The sequence below is a fragment of the Cygnus atratus genome, chromosome 2 (genome assembly GCF_013377495.2).
Source record: "Cygnus atratus isolate AKBS03 ecotype Queensland, Australia chromosome 2, CAtr_DNAZoo_HiC_assembly, whole genome shotgun sequence".
Classification (NCBI taxonomy): domain Eukaryota; kingdom Metazoa; phylum Chordata; class Aves; order Anseriformes; family Anatidae; genus Cygnus; species Cygnus atratus.
In genome coordinates, this window is record NC_066363.1 from 130,544,589 (window position 1) to 130,564,990 (window position 20,402).

Genomic DNA, 20,402 nt, shown 5'->3' on the forward strand with positions numbered 1-20,402 from the left:
GTCTCTCCTACTTGTGAGTTCAAAGCAGTAGCTTCATTAGCTCTGCCGTGAGGAAGGCTTATTCTGTTCAGACTAATCTTTGTGTATCAGGAGCGTTCCCTCACGTGCACAGGGAAGGAAGTCAGTCCCGTTTGTAATGAAGTCTATGCAAAGGCTGTCATTGACTTGTGCAGGTTCTTGGTTGATGTGCTGGCATTTGTGGCTGTAAAAGAACTGATTTTCACACAAACAAGTTGCAAAGTAGTACATATGGGTTTTATTACATGAATAATTTGACATACTCCTTGGTAATTGGTTACAAGTGCATTTAATGTTTTGTGGACATCATAACAGTCGGAATATCTCAGCTGAACAGTCAGTATTTGGCTGAATTCAAGCCAGTGCAATTCATGACATAACCATAAACAGGAAATTACAGGTCTACGATGAGGTTAGACTAGATAGATAGCAACAGCATAATTATTGTCACATCAAAGCATTACAAAGTATGAAAGCCCAATATTTCAACTATCTCTAAAATGGTATTTGTACAAACCTGTTGTAGATACCTAAATGTAAGGAGTCATCACATCGGTAATGCATCATGTCTTTCTCTATTCTGGGGAGTTGTTTCAATGTTCAAAACCATTTGGGGCCACAAGAAGAAATGTAAACATCTGATGGTCCTTTGAAAGTCCATTCTGAGAAAATACATTGTGTGCCACAGGAAAAGTGCATTCTAACTGGTGTGTCTGCTATGGCCAGTTCGACTCAAATTCACATAGCACCAGGTATTTATCCATTTCTGCAGTAAAAAGTTAGAAAATCTTTGTATTAACTCAGAAAAGAGAAAACAAAGTCAAAAGGTTTTTTTTTTTTTTTCTTCTTCTTCTTCTTTCTTTAGAGGATCAGCAATTAAATAAAAAAACCCACCCAACATTTAAACAGTTACCTCTTATGTACAAAGGAACCAAAAGCTAGCAAAGCGCATAGCCAGAGAACAGTCTTTATTTATTTATTTACTCTCTTCAGGTTCACGTACCTGAATATCTGAGTTTATTTACAGGTGGACAGCTATCCACAGAAGTAATAATCAGAATACTTCTATTTGGCTAAAAGTCGTATAAAAAAAGACAAAACACTTTTTTTTTTTCTTCAAATACTTTCCAAATATATATATATATATATTAAAAGTATTCAGTATTTCCATTAGTGCCAGAGTTGGAAGCTCTTTCTCGTTTTAAAAAGTTAAGTTGGTGATCGTAAGTGACGACGAAGGCCTGACCGCTGCGCTCAGAGCTGGGATTCGAGGGACTGCAGCTGGAGCTGCACCAGACCCACGGGGCAGTTGCAGGTTGAAAAGAAATGCAGTCGTGTCTTTCTGTTGCTCTTACAGGCCACGTCCTGGACACGGGATCTCCCAGCTCCGAGGAGCCCCCCGGACCGCACCGAGCACCCCTACGGCTGCCCCTGCGTGACTCCCCAGGGCAGGCCCTCTGCTGATGGCCATGGGCACGCCTACGGGAGGTACGGCAGCAGATAACCCATGAAGACCTGTCCTCAAGCATTTTTTGTCACGTCAGCGCGTTCTGTGGATCACGTTTTAGGGGCCCTGGTAAGGAACATGCTTTTCTGTTAGGCAACATACAAAAAGCGCTGCATTTTTTTAAGGATGGTGTTTAAAAAACAAAACAAAAAGAAAACCCAAATCCGCCAAAGTACTGTAATTATTGTTTATGCAGACGGACAGATAGCATGGTCAGGGAGCTCAATAAATGGGGAAACATAATTTCCACTCTAATTCTTGTAAAGAATATAAAATTAAGGGCCTTAGCCCACCAAATACAAACACATACTGTAAAAATATTTTTCAATTAAGCATAACGTAGATGAGTGCACATCTCCAGATAGGTAAAAATACCACTGCCTTCATACCAGTATCAAATATTTGAATAGGTTGCATATAAACAAAATCTTTCTTTGTTGTTCAGTCCAGGCTTGCTTTACTCTAAAGCAAGGGTGTTCCTAGTACATCTTTTTTTTTTTTTTTTGGTCTTTCTTCCTTTAAGATAAACCGTAAGAACACACTTCATTCATTGACCCTATTGGGCTGATGTATATCACAGCAACAACCCAAAATACAAGTATTAATGCATGCGATACCTTTCCCTTTGTTTAATTACCTCAGCTACAAGGACAAGACAACCATGTTCATCTTTCCACTGCCTTCCAGCAGAGGGTACATTCAAACCGAGGCCTGATCCTTCTCTCTTGCACACCCCAGCCCTGAGGCCCCGGCGGTGCTCAGGGTGAAGGACCGAGCGCTGTGAGCAGGGGATTGATCACCTGGGGCATGGAGAAGTGGTGCCAAGGGCAAAACTGGGGCTGTAGGGGGCTGGAAGGGCTCTCGCAAGGGGGAAGATGGTGGCTGCAAGCCCCATCTGCAGTGGCCTCCTACTTGTCACAGCTTCTTCCAGCCTTGCTGCCACTGACCCCATGTGAGACAGTAGCTGCTGGTCCTGCTCTGCTGCCCGGGCCTGCAGGAGGCTGAGAGGTGCGAGAGGTGCCAGGGCTGGAGCAGTCTGAGCGAGCGCAGGGAGCACATCTGTCCCTCTGCTCAGCTACCTTGGACCTGGGGCCCAACCTGGTCCCCTGGAGCGGGGAGCAGCCGGGACAGAGCCAGGTCCCTGTCACTCCGCTCCCACCTCTCGCCTTGTCAAAGCTCTGAAGCAAAACAGGTGAGAATTAAGCGCTAAAGGAGGCGGGAGCGCCTCCAGCTCCTGGAGCTTGGGAGTCGCTAACCTAGAGGAAAAGGTTGGAACGGAGTTGACTCGAGATACAGGATGCAGCTGGATGAAATGCATAGTTCGTGTGTATACATTCATTCGCACGGATCAAAGGGAGCTTCCTCGCTGTAGTTTGATCACCATCTGCTTTCAGCAAAAACGCGATCTGACAAAGCTACGGGAGAGCAATTAAGCACACATCTTGTGAGTTAATCGTAACTCGATGGTATTTCCCAAAGAAAGAAGTGGCTTCTTTTGCTTCTTGCTTTTTTTGAGATAATTTTAAGTAGGTTTTCCTTCAAAGACTCCTGTTTCTTCAAAAAATGTCTAACATCACCATGGATTTTGAGAGATTCCAGTTCAGTGGTGGCCATCTGAGCACCAGCGTTGATAAACCTGCTCTGAGGTTTACCAACAAATACAAGCCCTAAAAGACAAGCAAGCAGACCAACAGAAACCTGGTTTTAAAGACGGCAATGAGCTAGATTAAAAAGTGATTCTTTTAAAACGCTGAAATTCTAGTTAACTAGTAGTGCTTTTATGCTTTTTTTTTTTTTTGGCAATAGCTGAGCTAATATTTTGAAAACTCTAAGAGTTTGCTCGCAGCTTTTATTTCAGTTAACACTTTGGAACCTAGCTGCTTCCCGGCAGGAACATCTGTTGTCCTGAGCATCCCTGAACACACAACAGTGATGTACCAGGCAGGATAGACTTAAAAACAAGCAGAAAACCTGGGTTTAAATGATCATTTCTAATCTTGTTTTCCGTTTGTGTTTTTTCTTTTCTTTTTTCTGAAGAAAAATTGCTTTCACATTTACTAAAACACAGTGATGTGCAACAGAATATAACGCCAACAAAGATTAGTGACTTTTACTAATCAGAATGTTCTAAAAATATTTAATTCAGAAATGCAATGCTTTGTTCGTGATTCTTCATGCTCTTGCTTTCTCATATTCTTAATTTTCACTTTAGGAAAAATTGGTTCATGCACTTATAAGATGATTTAGATCCTTCTCTGCAATTTTTAGTCAACCGTATCTAAGCAAATTGCACAAAAAGCATTTTTAAAACTAGAAAAAATGTAGTAATCAGGATTTTCAAGGAGGAGAGTAATATTTTTAAAACACATTTGGCAATCAAAGTGAAGAAATACTGCCTATAGCTAGTGAACTGATAATTCACAGCAAAATGAAAAAGCAAAGATTTTTTCCATACAAATAATGAATATTAAAAGCACAACAGGATGAGGGCTCTTTCTGGGCTCCTTCTAAAACCCAGTGACTGGAAACAAAGAATTCATTTCCTGAATTATTCCAATAATTTGAGAAGAAACTATTCCTTCTCTACATTTAGAAAAAGTGACTCTGTCAAAAGCTGGTTTAGTGCATTAACAAACTCAGGAGCTGGTGCTTAGCAAATTAAATAGTTCAGTAGTCTTTCTTTACAGTTTCAAGTAGAAGCACATGGTTTTTACTATTTAAACTCAATTTTCATAGACTTTTAGACATTAATATGCACACTGCTAATTTCACAAATGTTTTTAAGAAAAATATTCGAAATGTTTGGGGTGTCACCACTTGCACTAAGAACGACTCCCTGCGTAGCTGAAGTCTATTTGAAGTGCTCTTGATTCAGCATGCAGGAGCAACTGAGATGCAGACACAAAGATTTTAAACACTTTTTTTTTTTCATAGAAAGTAACAGCAAAATTCCTAGAGGAATTTTGGAAAGCCTGAGTCTATACATTTTTGATCAAACACTAGGACATTTCCAGTGGCAATGGACTGCAGAGGCATTTTGACGAGTTATGGCTGTGGTCCTGTGCCTTCCACCATTCTCCCCAGCTGCTGGCACTACGGGCAGACACTGAGGGAGTTAGCAAAAGTCTGCACGGTGGCATTTTGTTGTTCTGTGTTTTTTGTTTTTTGTTTTCTTTTTATAAGAAACAGTTGTTAGCCATGTCCAAGTGGCTGGCAGTGGATTTACCTTACCTAAATCTGCAGCGCTGCTCACAGGCTGCCCCCAGAGGGCAACGAGTTACCAGCTTGCCAGTAAGTATGAGCTACATGCGAAAGTCTCTCTCTTTTAAGCCTTCCTTCAAACACACCAAAAAACACAGAAAGCAGTCGGGGAGCAGTGCTGCTGTTGTGCTGCTGAAGGACAGCCACCCACCAGGATCCCCTGCTCCTGATTGTCTTCTGTAGGGGAAGCTTGATGGAAAAAGGGCAAGGTGACACATTTGCAACTCAAATGGAGTCTGCACCCACGCTGCTAGACTCAGCAGTCAGCCGTCACTTGTGCCTGGGGATGCAGAAATGGGCCAGCGGGGTGTCTGAGGTCACACACTCGCTGATCAGCCAGGGAGCAGAGAGCCCAGAAGGATTTGCCCCGGGAAGGAGGGAGCATCACGGCTCCTTGTCCCCTTTACTGCTCTGTGCTCCACTCACGGTCACCGCAGACTTCCCCACTTCTATTTGGAACAAACACAGTTCGGATGAAGTAAAAGAAAAGGGGTCTTTATTTTTCGACATACTGCACAGGATTCTGCGCTGGGGCAGAGGAATTGTTCTTTGTTTAAAGCACTGAAACTGGCATCTAAAAATACTTAAGCTAACCCACGTGCAACAGTATTAGGGCCCTACGTTTGACACCAAGATCAGGAGGAAGACGATTTCTTCATTAGCACATCTAGGAACAAGAAGATTGTCTTTAGGACATTGGTTCCCCAAACTGGGGGGGGGGAATAAAGCCAGAAAAAAACAATGGGAATACCACTGTCAGCCTGGAAGCAGGACTGTTAGCATAAGAGTTTGGAGAGCTCCTGCTGAAAGCAGGAAAACACGTGCTCACATAGGGCTTCTGGTGCTCACACACAGCTTCTAGTGAGAGGTGGCTGGAACTAGACGATCTCTCAGGGCCCTTCCAACCCAAACCATGGCCGTGATGCTGTGATTCAATGATTCTCTAACTCTGTGGTATATCCTACTTGTGAGAGTTCAGAGACCAGAGGCATCTCAGACTGCCCAGTACCCAGAGTCGTGTTAGAATAGTGAAAACCTCTCTTTGGTAATTAAGTGAAGCTGATTTCAACTTTTCTGGGAACTCCTCTCATGTCAACTCGGCTTATTAAATGACTTTGCACTTTAAAATATTTCTTAAGGCCCATATCAATTAAACTAATGCAGGTTTTGTATACAAGCAAATCCAATGGCTAGAGCTTTGTCTCCTGCTTATCCATATTCCATTTTAAATCATGCAACCCATTAATATATTGAATTTACTAAATAATAAACCATTTCAGAGGCTACAATATTCCTCAGCATTATCATTAAAAGATTTCCAATCTAAATAATTTGCTATGTTTTATGGAACTTGCATTTTTATCAAAACATCTGAGTGTCACGGTTAATTTCTAGGTGAAACTAGAGTAACAAAAAGTTTTGTACATCGAAAATACGTGGCCCAACAAGTGAAAAAGCACATAAAGTGCAATGCAGAGCACATTAAAGCTCTGTGAAATAGATTTACACTGAATGAAAGAGGAAATGCGCTGGTTCTAACAATATTAATGCAGAAAAAGTGTTTTTAAGAAAGAACTTAAATTTACTCTGTATTCACCAAAACAATATCTGATAGGAAACAAAGGAAAAAACAATACTTGTGGGCAAGTATTTCCCTTTGGTGATTGAAAAGAGGCAAAGGGATGCAGGGAGCTAAATACTGCAGTCTTAGGCAAGCACAGGGCACTGGAAATCCTGTATTCATGAACCCGGGCAATTGGGCTCCTGCTTTTCTACTGACTTAACGTGTGCTGAGTTCACTCCTGTCTCTATTGGAAATATTTTTATTTTTTTTTTTAATATGAAATGTAAGTAGCAGATGACAAGAAGGTGTAATTGCTGTTTTCACAGAGTTTAAACAATCGCAGTGCCACTGCTGTGAGCTCGCTCGAGCTGCGTGCCGAGCCTTTCCTCCCCACCACCGCTGCACTGGGACGCTTGTGCCAAGCGGCGGAGGACCTGCGCTAGGAGCCGGAGGTTTCTATTCAGGAAAATTCCTGCCTGTGTCCGGACGAGAAGCACGGCCTGGCTTCCTGCGGCCCAGAGATCTCACGCAGAGGTAGCACCTCCCCTTCGCACCCACCAGTAAAACGTGCATGGCCCCAAATTACCCCGACTGACTTCAGACTGGCTCCGGGACGCGCCTGGGGTGAGGGGAGGACTAAGGTCCCGCGGGGTGGCTTTTCGTGCCCCTTTCCTCCTCCTGTACCTGCTTAGCAAAACCGCGGCACGGTTGAGGTGTAGCCTTAGGACTCACTGGGCATAGGATTAGTGAGCCAGTGCTGGCCACATGAAGAGCGGAGCCACAAACCCAGCAGGTCATGCACTGACACAGCCTTCGGGCATTTTCTACAGACCTGTGCTTTTAGGAGTGGTTCAAGCCAGCACAACCCAGTGTATTTTTCTGTAGCCGTATTTTTGCCAGCAGAAAAGAGAGGCTGAGAGGCTGTGGGCAGGGACAGTAGCCCAAGCTTGGGCCAACCCAAGCTGCTCTGAAGCCAGGTAATAGGTGAGGTGTAGAGCTCTAAATCTAAAAGAATATTCCCCCAAACCCGTGACTGACAAAGACAACATCCGGCTCCTTGCAAACGCACTGGTGGCTGGTGCCGTGTTTGAAATCCCACTGGGAAAGCGATGGAGCAGTGCCCCCTTTGTAAGAGCCTGCCAGTAAAACACTCAGGAAGGGGAGGAGTTGGGTTTTAAGCCTCCCCTACCTGAGGGTCAAACCCAACACCGGCCTGGTTTTAGGGCTTGTTGCTGGATTCCAGCAGATCTTGGGAAAAAGCCTTTGGCCAGGTCACGGGGCAGGGAAAGCCCAGAAGCGAGGGTGCCCCCGAGATGCAGCACGGCTCTGGGAGGAGGGAGACCACCGCCTCTGCTTTCTGCTCTGACAGCGCCGTGTTTTACTCAGTGACCTTCCGTAAACGTGCCTGGCATCGTTGGGAGGGATCACACACCGCACAGCACGTGCTTAAAACAACTTGTCCCTAAGACACACCCAGCGTATCGCCACTGTGGTATCACTGGAAACCCAGCCAAGACCTTCCAGCGGCAGTGCAAACGTCTCGGGAAGCGTCCGTCCCTCTCGCAAAGCCTACGGCACACTTCTCTTTGCAAGCACTCAGAGAGGGAGAGTCACAGTTTCTCAGGCAGTGACACGGGAAACAGTCACACAGGGAAATCCCAAACCTCCTCCCCACAGCTGCCGCCCACGGGAGCCGTCCCAGTCGATGAAGCCATTCGCAGGGATAATGGCAGCTCTCCGGAGAAAAAATCTAATGCTTCGAGGGCTCAGCTTGTTACAGCGCATTTTACTCTTAATTGTGTAACAAGACTTCTTATCAAGCTTGTCATTTAAATAAAATGAGCCCTCTGCGACTGACTGCTTCAGACTAGTGCAAACGTGTGAGAAGGAACCTGCAGCGTGGCACCTGAGGGCTGCAGACAGGGCTCACGCAAGCTTCGCAAGGGTGCTTTTCCTCTCCTCCTCAGAGTAATTAGAAGGATTTCCTGCTAACTGTTTGCACGACTTGGGAGGGGAAAATGCTTTTTTTGACCTTCAATCTGTGTGAAAGATGGTCAGTGCAAAAGGTTGCATTGATGCTGTTCATCAAATTTGGTCTTTTCTTGTCAATTTATTCACACAATCTAGTTTTTAGTAACTGCGGTAATTTTAGTATCTGAACATGTTTGGCTAAAGATACTTCTGAGAAAAAATGATTCATTTGGGCAAGAAGGATCCGTCAGCAGGTTACGTACGCTGTTACAGAAAATAAATAAAGCCAGCGCTGGCTACTGATGGGGTGGCAGAACCTTTCCCTTCTGCACAGAAAATAGTGCAATGTTTTGGCAGATGGAATGAATTTGTATCAAAACCTACAGAGATGAGGCCGCAGAAGTGACAGCACACTACAAGGTAGCATCTGAACGAAGACAGTACTGTAAGGTTTGCTGTGTGTAACCCCTTACTCCCAAGCCTCTGGTCTCAACACAAGTGAAAATGGGCCAAGAGAGAAGTTTCATTCTACTTACTATGCTTCCCTGAGCTATTTTGTTTCAGGCTGTGCCTCATGGCTCAGGCCTGTTCCAGTAACGTCTCTGAATTTCACTTTGTCCTTTGGCCCTTTGCTAGGAGAGTCAGAGGGAAACAACCGAACACCTTCCTGCTCAACAGACCGGAGCATTTCAGCCTGCCATTTAAATACGGATTCGGAGAACACGATGGGAACAGCAAGAGTCATGGAAAAATGGCATGTAAGTCATTATTTAACAGCAAAAGTCTAAGTTAGCAAGCCACCAGCCTGGAAAACCTCTGTTCTAGGGACCTCACAGTGCAGATGGAGAGAAGTTGTTCTCTCCGAACAGGAGAGCAGCCCTCCGGTTGCTTGTTCAGCCCCCAGAGCAATCTTTTTGTACATATCCACTTTTTGACGAGCTCTCCGCTTAAGAAGGAGTAGATCATTCAGACCGTGCAGTACAACGAAGGAAGAAATCTCTTCCTTTAAAAAGTTCTTTTCAAAAGAGTCTGATTTCAAGCCAAGTATTGCTAATTTAGGAATGTCTTCACAATTAGAATACAAACAGATAAATCCCAGTAATAAAATGCAAGAGACAAAGCAAAATTTACCCAGAAGTAGGCATTTTCCTAACATCACCGGCAGTTTCAGACTAAACAATTTCTGTAACCAAAGGCAATGTTTTTTGTCACTAATCCAAAATGGGTATAGCTTTGTAAAGGTGCTTTAGGTTACTTCCGCCATGTAAGACAACACACCGCTATTCTATGTAATTTACAGTTTTCCCTCTCTTCCTTTTGGTTCTTATGAAATCCCAAATTCTGTTTTGTAACTTACAATGAATGGATATAAAATTATACCAACGTTATCACTTCAGAGAGGTAATAAGATCCCAGTGCTATAAAAGCTCATTTTTAAAGAGTGCACATTTTGCAGCGCTGTACATACGCACACCGCTTGTTTCCGTAATTTAGCCCTTTGTAAGTATTGCACCTTGCTAATAAGGCTACCATCTATTTTCTCTTCAGTAACAGTACTGATGCTCTTTTAACACTAAAAAAAAACCACACGAAGACAGCATCATCTGTGACTTAAAAGCACGATATCCTCAAGTTTTTAGGTAAAATTACTTATTTTCTTGCATACTCAGAACTCTGTGCCTCCAGCTCCCCGGAGGAGTGCTGAGCACACAGGGGATACAGGTGGGACGACACACATTTCTGCTTCTCATGCATTTTTTTCTGATGTGCTCAAATAAGTCCCGTTGAGCTTGATGGTAAATAGACACCTCTACATAACTAAGAAATGCTTTCACGTGTTAAAATGCACAATTAAATGTTTCTTCTTTCTCGCGTTCCCTTTACAATGCAAAAAAATAAAATCCAAGAGTCCTCTAAATTCATCTCATCTCCTACACGCACAGTACGAATCGCGTAAAATCAGAAAAAGATTGTCTTACAAAGTGCATATTTTGCTCAAAGCCGTATGAACATCAGCTCCTTCCGCAGCCTGATTTCAGAAAACCACAAGCCTGGCTTTAGGAAGAGGGAGCAGCACATCCCCTCGCCAAAGCGAGCGCAGGAGGCTAAAGGCTTCCTTGAGCGCCTCGGTGGTGCTGAGCTTGCGTTTGGGACCGGGCAGCTCCTGTCTGCGCAGCCAGCCCAGCCCTGCCCTGGGGATCACGGGCAGCCCTACCACGAGACATCGCCTGGCGTCAGTGCCACAGCTCCTACAGGTAAGTAGCGACACCCAAAGTCCTGACGTCGAGTGGGATTCACACGTTTAGGTCCCAATACTGAAGATTTTGGTGTGCATTTTTATTCACTTCAGTATATTTAAGAATTTGCAGAAAGAAGGCCCGGGACAACAGAAAAAGATTTGATAGGAAAAATTATTACGGACAAAAAAATAATCCTGTATAAATAAGGAAAACATTGAGAACTTGCATATGTATTCTTTCAAAATACTGGTTAACATGGTTCGGTAAGACCTTGGGGTGACTGAAGCTGATGCCTTTGCAGATATGAAGAGTTTGGTGGTGGCATTGTTTCTTTGAATTTCATGTAGAAATTAGCACTATGCACAGTGGAGTACTCAGTACCTCTGGGATATCATGCTAGTGTACGATTTTTTTGCTTGCTGAAGTGATTTGGTAAGTAATTCCATTACAGACAAAGTATGCTTTGACCAAGCAGCTACATGAACAAGAACCCTTTATATTTACAGCAGATTTTGAAAATATTTATACAAATGTATAGATTTATAGTACATTTAGGATATGGTTCAAACTCACTTTCTGTATTTTTGTATCAGCTAAAATGTCTGGTTTGTGTTTGGACCTTCATAAGCTATAGTGCTGAGTGAGATCACATTCACCAATTAATGCTTCCTTCCAAGCATTAATAATATATTAATAATTCAAGTAGTGACATATTGCTCTTCAGATTTTGCCTAGAATAGAAAAAAAAGAAATTAAATTCTTACCCATCTTCCATTCAAATAAAACTACACCTTGCCTTGACAACCCTCCTATGCTCCCTGAGGAAATTTGCATTAACCTTATCTTTTTTTTTTTTTGTTAGTCTTCCCAAGGCATTTTGTATAAACATTTTAGTAACGACTGTTTATCTGAACATTACACATTACATGCTAATGGCTGGAGGGTATAACACGGTAAGATAAAGACTGGGAGGTCAATCATACATTTTCGAAGAGGACTGGTTTCAAATGCAAGTAAGAAAACCTGGCCTTCCCGTTTGGCAAAGACGGCAAACACATTCAAACATGTCAGCATCCCTCCTTGGCAAGGAACTACATCAAGAAGTTTAATTTAATATCGAAACCCTGCCCCGTTAGTCATATACTGTATGTATATTACAATATTTTGTACAGTCCAAAGTAACAGAAAAGCTGAAATAGTGTCTGCGTTGCTAAATTAATTTCTATCGAGGGTATTGCAGATATCTCACGTTTACATTCAAACACTGAAGGAAAAAAGAATCTTGGCATTAAGATGTGTTAAAAAAGCAAAACACTAGCTTGTTACTGAATTTATCCATTCCCTTACATTTCAAATGGATTCTTGCTGTTAGTATAAGCAAGAACAGGAGCAACAAGTAGTTTATTTTTCATGGTGCCATCAGAAACAGACCCTGTTTTCAGGGTCTTTTGGGATTGTTACGCAAAATGGCCTGCGTGAAGCCAAAAGCAGACAGGTAGTGCTTTTCATATCGAGCTACAAACTCAGGAAGTTGCAAGCTGAAGATCCTTTGTATCTTGCGTTTGGACAGAAGCGAGATCGCTGTCTACGCGGAAGCACTGTAGTCCAAGATGGAGAAAGCCTTCAAGAGGGCACTATCAGCTCCCGTGGCACACTGGCTTTTTTGCAGCCCTGAGGAAGTTTTTCAAGGTCAAGCAGACGCAGCCAAGGGCTGCTTCCATCTAGCAGACACAGAATGCATTCAAACCGTCAGCTTGATTAGTTTCTGCTAATGACTTACTCTCTTAATTATGTTGCTAAAGGTGTCATAAAAGTCTCCTACTCACACTGGAACAACAACTCCACTACGCTGCTTTACAGTAGCCCCATTTTCGACCAGCAAAACCCTGACAGATACAGGTTAGATCCAGCACTCTGCCAGGTCCCAGTTCCAGTGCTACCACCTACAGGAAGATTGATAACGTGTCAATAGACGACAAAGATGAGACTTCACAAACACTTCCTGATCAAAGTAGTTTAAGAAAAGGAGCAGCACGCCGTCTCCCTACAGATGACTGAAATTTATACCGACAGAAACAAGCCTCTCTTGCAACCTGCTGTATCTCTACACATGGCCAGCAAGCTTTGTATGTCTTGCCTTCTTCCCGAGATGGTTTCTCAACATATGACAGAGAGAGGATGAAAGAAATGACTTTGTGTGCCACACTTTCAGATGGGTCTGCCTGTCCTGCGGTCTGGGCAGGGCCACTCTACCTGGTCCCAGAAAACCATTCAGACCATCTTACTGGGTCCCAGCCCACAGCAAGACACAGAAAACCACTCAGACTGTCTTACTGGGTCAGGATGAATGAAAAAAACCAAATGCAGCGACAAGGAAGTACACGTTGGACCATGACATGGAGCCAGAACCCGTTCTTAAACACAGGTTCTGCAAGAACTTGTTGCTAAAGCTTTGCCTTCCGATGTGTTCCTACCTCTTTGTTACCTTACACAACGAAGGGGAGAAGGAACGAGGGAAGTAGGTGATGGAGAAGGGCTGCGAGGAATCCACGTATCATCAGAAGGCCGGTGTTCATGCCATGCTAACGATGTGGGTGAGGTAACCCAGCGGGAAGGCTTTCTGCTCAGCGCGGTCACACAAGCAGGCCCGGCAGCTCTGGCTCACACGACGATGGGTACCTGCTAAGGGATGACGGGCACTGCTGACAAGTGCAAACCTGCACGTCGCTTTGTGGAAGAGTTTTTGCCCACTTTGCATCCAGTGTATCCTTTTACACTTGTGCAAGGCACTAGAGAATCAGGCACATTGGGGTGGAAACAAATTTTTATGAGTAAGATGATCGGAGCTCGGAATGTCCAACAGCTGCTATTTCCTATAGGAACACAATCACGTTTTAAAACTGTGTTTCTTCAAACACCTCCTTTTCCAGATGCTTTTGTTTGTTTAGGGGTAGAATAAATGGCGACATGAGAAACGGCTTTGTTCTAGGAAGAGAAATCCTGAAGAAAAGTATTTGGGAGTTATGCTGTTGACAGCCACTCTGCTACTGATGCCGACAGTCTCTGTAACCAGCATCACTGGCAGCAAGCGGCTAAAACTAGCAGAATAAATCCTCCCACTTGTGTATCTCAGATGGAGGTTCTGGCTCTTGCCATCAATGCGCACGTGTCCAACCACCTGCAGCACACAGACACTGCATAACGAGCTCTGGCCGTTCCTCCCGTCTTTGGGAGGTCAGAAAGAATGACCTATAAACTGCAAATAATTAGAAAATAGGGGAAGTGGCGTGCCCTGATGGCGCTAAACAAGCAAAGCATTCAAGCTAGCCCCTTCTTGGGAAACAAAGAGATCAAACTCTTTCTGGAAGGACTGTGCAGAACTGTGACATGAACCAGGTGTTAGCAGGACAACAATACCGCGTGAAACAACACCGAAGCAATATACTAAAAAAAGGAAGAAGTTATTTCAGTGTGCGCTCTGCGATGCCAAGACAGAGAAAGGCTTTGCTGATGTTTCTGGTCTTGCTGGGTGTGTTAAGAAGGCGAAGGGGATCTTCGCGGATGCCGGAGCGCAGTCAGCTGGGTGCCTGGGTGCCCTGAAGCAACCCGAGTCTGAAGCCTGAAGCAGCTCAAGAGGGCTGTGCCATCTCCCTAGCTCAGGCCGTGAGCGAGACACGTTAACCAAAATGCCACAGCCAAAAGGTGCAGAACTGATTTAATATAAACTCTGCTGATTAAAGTTTGTGTAAAAATACTGAAAATTTAATTTTGTCCTGGCAAAATTTATGCTGGATTGAGTATTTCCTGTCCTCTGCTTGTTAACACAAACTTTCTATCACGATGGATGGTTTGCAGCTCTTGTGCCTCTACATAATCCATAGCAAATCTGTACCAGAGGGCGCTCTGGTCTGGCACGAAAACCAATCTTCTGCGCAGAAATCTATAAAGAATAATCTTACTACAATAATTCGTAAAGTGCCCTCAGGAAAGGTGCTCGTGATGCCTTGACATTACGGAACCAACATACAATCTAACACATTATTTTTACAAAATCCTCCAAAGCAAAAAGGCAAAACACAAAAGGAAGGGAACAACAAATATATAAGCAAATACTGTTAAGTCTTACAATAGTCTAATTAACTATGAAACATTTTATAATTAGTCTTGCAGGGCTGTAAGAATAGGGTGAAAATTGGCAGGAGTATCTTTGAAAAGGCCCAGATTTTGTAAGTACTACCACAGTAAATACAGAAACAGCAAGCTCAGTGTTTGAAGACGAAATTTGAGACTATGAATTACTACGAGGCATTTTACTATAGACATTGAAAAAATACAACATCCAAAGAAACCCCACGAGCCACATTTTGCTGAGGGAAAAAGATGATAAAACAGTGGCTATGTATATCCAGTGACATTAACCGTCTGGTTTTAGATTTATAAAGAAAACAATCTTTCTCATCCCTGCTGATCCCAGATATGCATATATATATATGTATATATATAGGTGCATATATATACACATACACACACACACATACATACATGTATATATTTCAGGGTCTAACTAGATTTCTATTTCCTTTTTTTTTTTTTTTTAAATAAAAGAACACAATTGGGCTCAAAAAAATCAAGAAATTGTGTGCATGCAAGCATATCCTGCTGCTTGTGCATGTAAATTACACAATTTGTAAACAACTGCAGAAATAGCATGTTCAAATTAGGCAGCTGATTGCCCAATTAACTTGCTTAAAAAAAAATCAGACGATAACCATCAGTAGCTCCTATTATATATTTACTTCTCAGCATCACTTTGCTGAATTCATAGCACATATCCTCAACAGCTGCGTCGTTATTTTGTGCTTTAACACAGGCATAAGCAGCAGTGCATGCTCAATAAAGTACCAAATGAACTTTGGACCAGATTTTAGAAAGCTGTTTAGATACTCAGAGTCCTTATCCCAGGGAGGATGAGGCAGATTAGACAATTTAAAGAAATTAAAAAAAAAAAAACTGGTCTGATTTCAAATGGTATGAAAGGAAATCCAGAAATTTTGGGCCTCTATACCTCTATTAAGAGGCAAAGTTTTGCTTTTTTTTTTTAAGGTGTCTTGTTTTGTTTAACAGGCAAGCATTACTTAACAGTATACATTCACATCCTAGTAAATCCTTACTTTATTTTTGTATTAAAATAATTGTCAATTAATTCCACATACGTTGAGACAGAACACAGCTTTCCACATTCAGGTGCATACTTCCTAATAGACAGAGAAACTCTATCCAAGTACTGCGAGTACAGAAATTTGTTAATGTGTATACTGAAATGAATTAAGAAATGGACTTTTACCATAAATATGTTGCTCCTTTGCTGTTGTACTCCTTTTTCTGAGATGATGTTGTGGACAGGGGGTATTTTTGTTTCTTTGCCATTTTTTTGCGCAAAATAAATTTTAGCAACTTTAATAGGTGGAAAAAAAAACACGTTGAGCAAACCATTACCTCAACAACAATCTCTCAAATATGAGAAAAGGAAGCAAGAGCAGAACTGCTGGGCTGGATCATGTCCCTGAATAGGTATTTTATGTAATCCTAGTGGCTGCATTTACCAGTTCGCTACAGGCTTTTGTGCAGCAACAGATGTGCTGGTCCAACTGTCAGTCCTCCCTAGGAAGAGGGAGAGCGGTAAGAAAAGCTACTAGACCCCCATTATATTCTCATGAGTTTCAATCGAGCATCACTGAATTTCTTCCCTCCACTTCTGTGGTGACGGTATCTGCTGGTGACTTTCCATCGCTGCTTTTCTTCCTCCAGAGACCAAAATCCAATTTGGTACTTGAATTACTTTGTTCCACTCCACTGGTCTGTGCGTGGTTTAAAAATCTTCCAGGAGCACTGCTTGTCCTTCTTGAAAATTCAGGCTTTTGTTTTTCTCCTATAAACAAACAAACAAAAATCCCAACTCCTCCCCATAGCCCCTTTCCAAAAATATAATATAATCATGATTATTCGTATCAGGAGAATTAGTTAGCAGTCTCCAGGCTTAGTACAGCTTTTGCTGAGTAAACTGTAGCTTATAGGACTCTGAAGTGTTTATCAGAAAGCTTTCAAAAAGAGATCTTCATTTCAGGAAAAGAAAAATTGTTCAGTTTAGCAAATACACATGTTCATAGCAAAGAGACTAAAATGGTTAAAAATGATCGTAAGGAGCGAGTAGCTCAAAGAGTTAGCAAAAAATTAACTTTTTCCTTTTTTTTTTTTTTTAACAGAAAAACACTAATAGCTGCTCTGGTTTCGATACTTAGTAAGACAGATTTTTGTGATATGTTCTTGTTTTTGCTTTTTATTTATTTTTTGCTCTATTGCTCCACACAGGTTTTGATTAGTGCTTCTCCTTGGCTACAAGTGCTTCACTTTGAAATACAAAGCTCTCGTTTTAAAAAAAAATAAAAAAAAATCAAAACAAAACAAAACGAAAACCAAAAAAACCCAACACCACATCACTGGAGGGAAACCGGGAAGTGATACAGTGCAGCTGTAGCGATCTGGTCCTGCTGTTGTCCTCCCCCATCCCCAAATCCTCTGCAGAATTTCACTCGTTAGTCGATGAACCTTTGGCAGGCCTTCTTCCACCGACAGGCAGTACACCACATATCTCTGTTCTCCATCCCATAGACCTTTCGACACTTTTTCCCCTCCCCTCTGGGCTTCCTGTTGGAGAGAAAGGGAAGCTCGTTAACGTGATGTTTTTGCAGCTTTGCTTTACCACCCCCAGATCAGGACAAACGAGCTAAACGGAGCGCAGAAGGGCGAGGAACCCCAGTGTTTCACAGAGATTTGCGGGTGTTTGCGAGGTGACCAGGAACTGGTGAAGCTGGCAGAGACATGGCTGCAGTCTGCGGCAGCTGCTGAGCCTGCTCCTGATCCCAGCAATACACAGGCTGAGCTTGATCTAGAAACGTGTTACTTTAGCCACACGAAGTGCCAAGGCGTAAGGGATAACCCCAGCTGCTCTGCAGCACAGCCCAGGTCACATCAGACACGGGCGCTCTTTGGTACAAATACTTTGCATAGCTCCGAGCGGCAGACCTTGACTACGAGCATGCAGCAGCTATGCAAAGGAGAAGAAAAGCTACAAGCTCTGAAGGTTTTAAGTCCTTGCTGCATGGTTTACTGAGGCCAATAGATCAAAGAACACCAAGGTGATTAAAAACAAGTTTCAACCCTTGCCCTCAGCAGCAAGGCGTTCACGTGTGCTCCTTCTCCTTCCTCCCCAAAGCCAGCCAGGCAGGCGGTACCGGCCTCTAAAGCTCTAACGACTGTCATGTGTTCCATCCTGCAACATACTTAGAGTTCACACCACAAGTTCAGAAAATGATCAAAGTAATTGCTAAAATGGAACTTTCCTATTCAACTTGTAGCAAACCTGAGGAGCGATGCTACAAGGAGAGACCCAGTGCTCATTACAGCAATGCCATCTGCCCTGGCATCCTTAAACCAAGTAAGTTTACAGATAAAATTGTTTAATACCTGTATTAAATACTGCATGGCATACATGGGAATTGCCTGCTGATTACTCTCTTGCATACATACGCATTGTTTCATTATTGAACATTTATTAGTGGTCACAACCCATGAATTGGGAAGATCCCAAGTTTGGTTCAGAGCACGTGCAATGATCTGAGAGTCATGAAGAAATCGGAAAGCTTAAAATCTTCCTTTTAGTCTTTGGTTTCTTTTTAGGGTACAGTCACCTTCTAGGACTGAGAGATGAAGCGTTTCTTTACTAGAAGAAATCTAGCATTACAGTTGAATTTTTAACATAACTTTTTGAATGCTTTTTTTTTTTTAAGCAGACTCCAGTCAAACATCATCTTTAATGGAAGTGAACGTAGCTCACATCTAGGAAGACAAGGCATAAAGCTCCGCTTTATCTAATTTATTGTAAGATATACTTTTATACATGTTTTTAACTGGAGTCAAATACCATACTGAATGAATGGTGATGAACACACAAGAGAGCCCAGCCTTTCAGGAAAAAAAGCAAAGCCATGTAATGAAGTTCAGGATGCTTCAACTGGAACAGTGGGTCTGCGAAACATTGATTTACAGCAGAATATAGATCTGCATCTGAACTCCAGATTCATCTGGCATAAGGCCTGCAGTTGTGCTTCACAGTCTGCACTTTTCATTTCTTGACAACTCATTTTCCCCCAGAACCTTACTTTTGATGCTAATGAAAAGCATAATAGGTCTAGAAGGGTTATCCTGAAGTATTTTAGCGAGAAGCTGCCTGACAACTGCAATCACAGTTGGTGCTGTAGTTTTTCTGTTTCTCTGGCCACTGACATCTTATTTACTAAATAACCTCCAAGTTGTGAAGCTGCTGGTCTGTCAGCAGGAGCTAACGGTCCCGTACCTCAAGCCAAATGCTACTCTAGGCGGTGATGAAAGAACTGTGTGGGACTGTTTCTGCTCTCCACTCCCTGCAGGACGATTATGAGTTGGTGAGACCTGTCAATACAGACAAAAAAGCTGCTTATGAACTGCATACAGGCACGAATGCAATACAAACACACCTTTAAGTCTTTGGCAATCAAACCACTGCTGTTTGTCACAGGTAAATAGAACTATTCCCAGAAAATGTAATTAATGATACGTGGCGGCAAAGACACCCGGGAAAGGTTAGTGTATAACACAGGAACACAAATAAGCTGGAGGTCTCTATACAAACACGTCCATTTTGCATTAGGTACATATTAGCTCCACTTCATTTTTCTGTGCTTCTAGCCATCCCAGCAGAGTAAACTGAAATACAGATCAGCATCACTTCAGGTTTTGGGAAATACAGAAAATGCATGCATTCATTTTTAAGAACTCTGAATGGCTCTTACTAAAGCTTTCTCCAATGTAAGCAGAGAAAATACCTGGAAAAACAAACTCCAGGCTGTGCTAAGATGAATACCAGCAACCCCTTATGAAACGAAGGGATTTTGCATGCTGCTCTGTCTGTGACCTTGCACTGTTTGTGGATTCAGCCTTGGAGAAGGGGCTTTGCTGCAGGCAGTTACAATGCAGCCCCCCAGGTTTCGATGGAGGCACAAGTCAGCCCTTGTGATCCAGGCTGCTAGCAAGCCGTACTGAATTATTTCCTTTATTCTGCACTGTAAACCTTCCCAGCAGGTTTCCTCTTCTATGAATGCTCCTGAGTGCACGGAGTAGTTTGGTCTTCTGAGACTTCACAAATAAACGTGCTGCAGGAGCCTGGGAGTTGGGGCCATAATTCAAGTAGCCAGATGCCATAAAGCCTGGCCTTAAATAATTCCTTGATTATTTACAGCTAGGGACTTATTTTGCTCCTGGGTGAATGCCCCAACCACCTACATCTAAAACGAGAAAAAAAATGGTACTTTTGAACAATTCCATTTTGATATGTACAGAATGCAGCAAGCTTCATCAGGTGCACACAGTCGCTGCCTACTGCATCTAGTAATTGCAGATATCATCATAGCTCCTTGTATAACCATGACTTTTTGCTCCTGCTCTCCTCAAGTCTCGTAATATCTGTCTGGAAGAACTGACCTGATTTGAGAGTAGTTATTGAATGTGCTTTGAGCATTAGTCTATTTTACAGCTATTGCACAGTAGCAAAAAGCTATTAGAGCAGACACCCTTTCAAATTTCACTTTTGGCTGGCGCCTACAGAAATTTCTGATTTAAGTGCATGTGCAGCTCACACTGCACAGGTTTAAGCCATTACCAATATAGTATTTCATATCTCAAAAAATTAAATAGATTTCCTCTCTCCACCTGCTCTACCGTAACTCAAGTTTTATACAACCAGAGG

The 20,402-nt window shown here is 42.7% G+C and overlaps 1 protein-coding gene across 3 annotated transcripts in view; it reads right to left on the reverse strand.

Annotated features, from left to right (window-relative positions):
* Positions 1–274: 274 nt before the first annotated feature.
* The window catches only part of ZNF704 (zinc finger protein 704), a 102,932-nt gene continuing 82,804 nt past the window's right edge, over positions 275–20,402 (reverse strand). For all 3 annotated transcript variants that reach the window (XM_035546166.2, XM_035546164.2, XM_050708697.1), the window contains exons 8-9: positions 18,975–19,069; positions 275–17,266 (exon numbers count right to left, since the gene is read on the reverse strand). In XM_035546166.2, the coding sequence (XP_035402059.1) occupies positions 17,155–17,266; positions 18,975–19,069 (207 nt within the window). In that variant the 3' untranslated portion in view covers positions 275–17,154. The remainder of the gene's footprint in view (positions 17,267–18,974; positions 19,070–20,402) is intronic.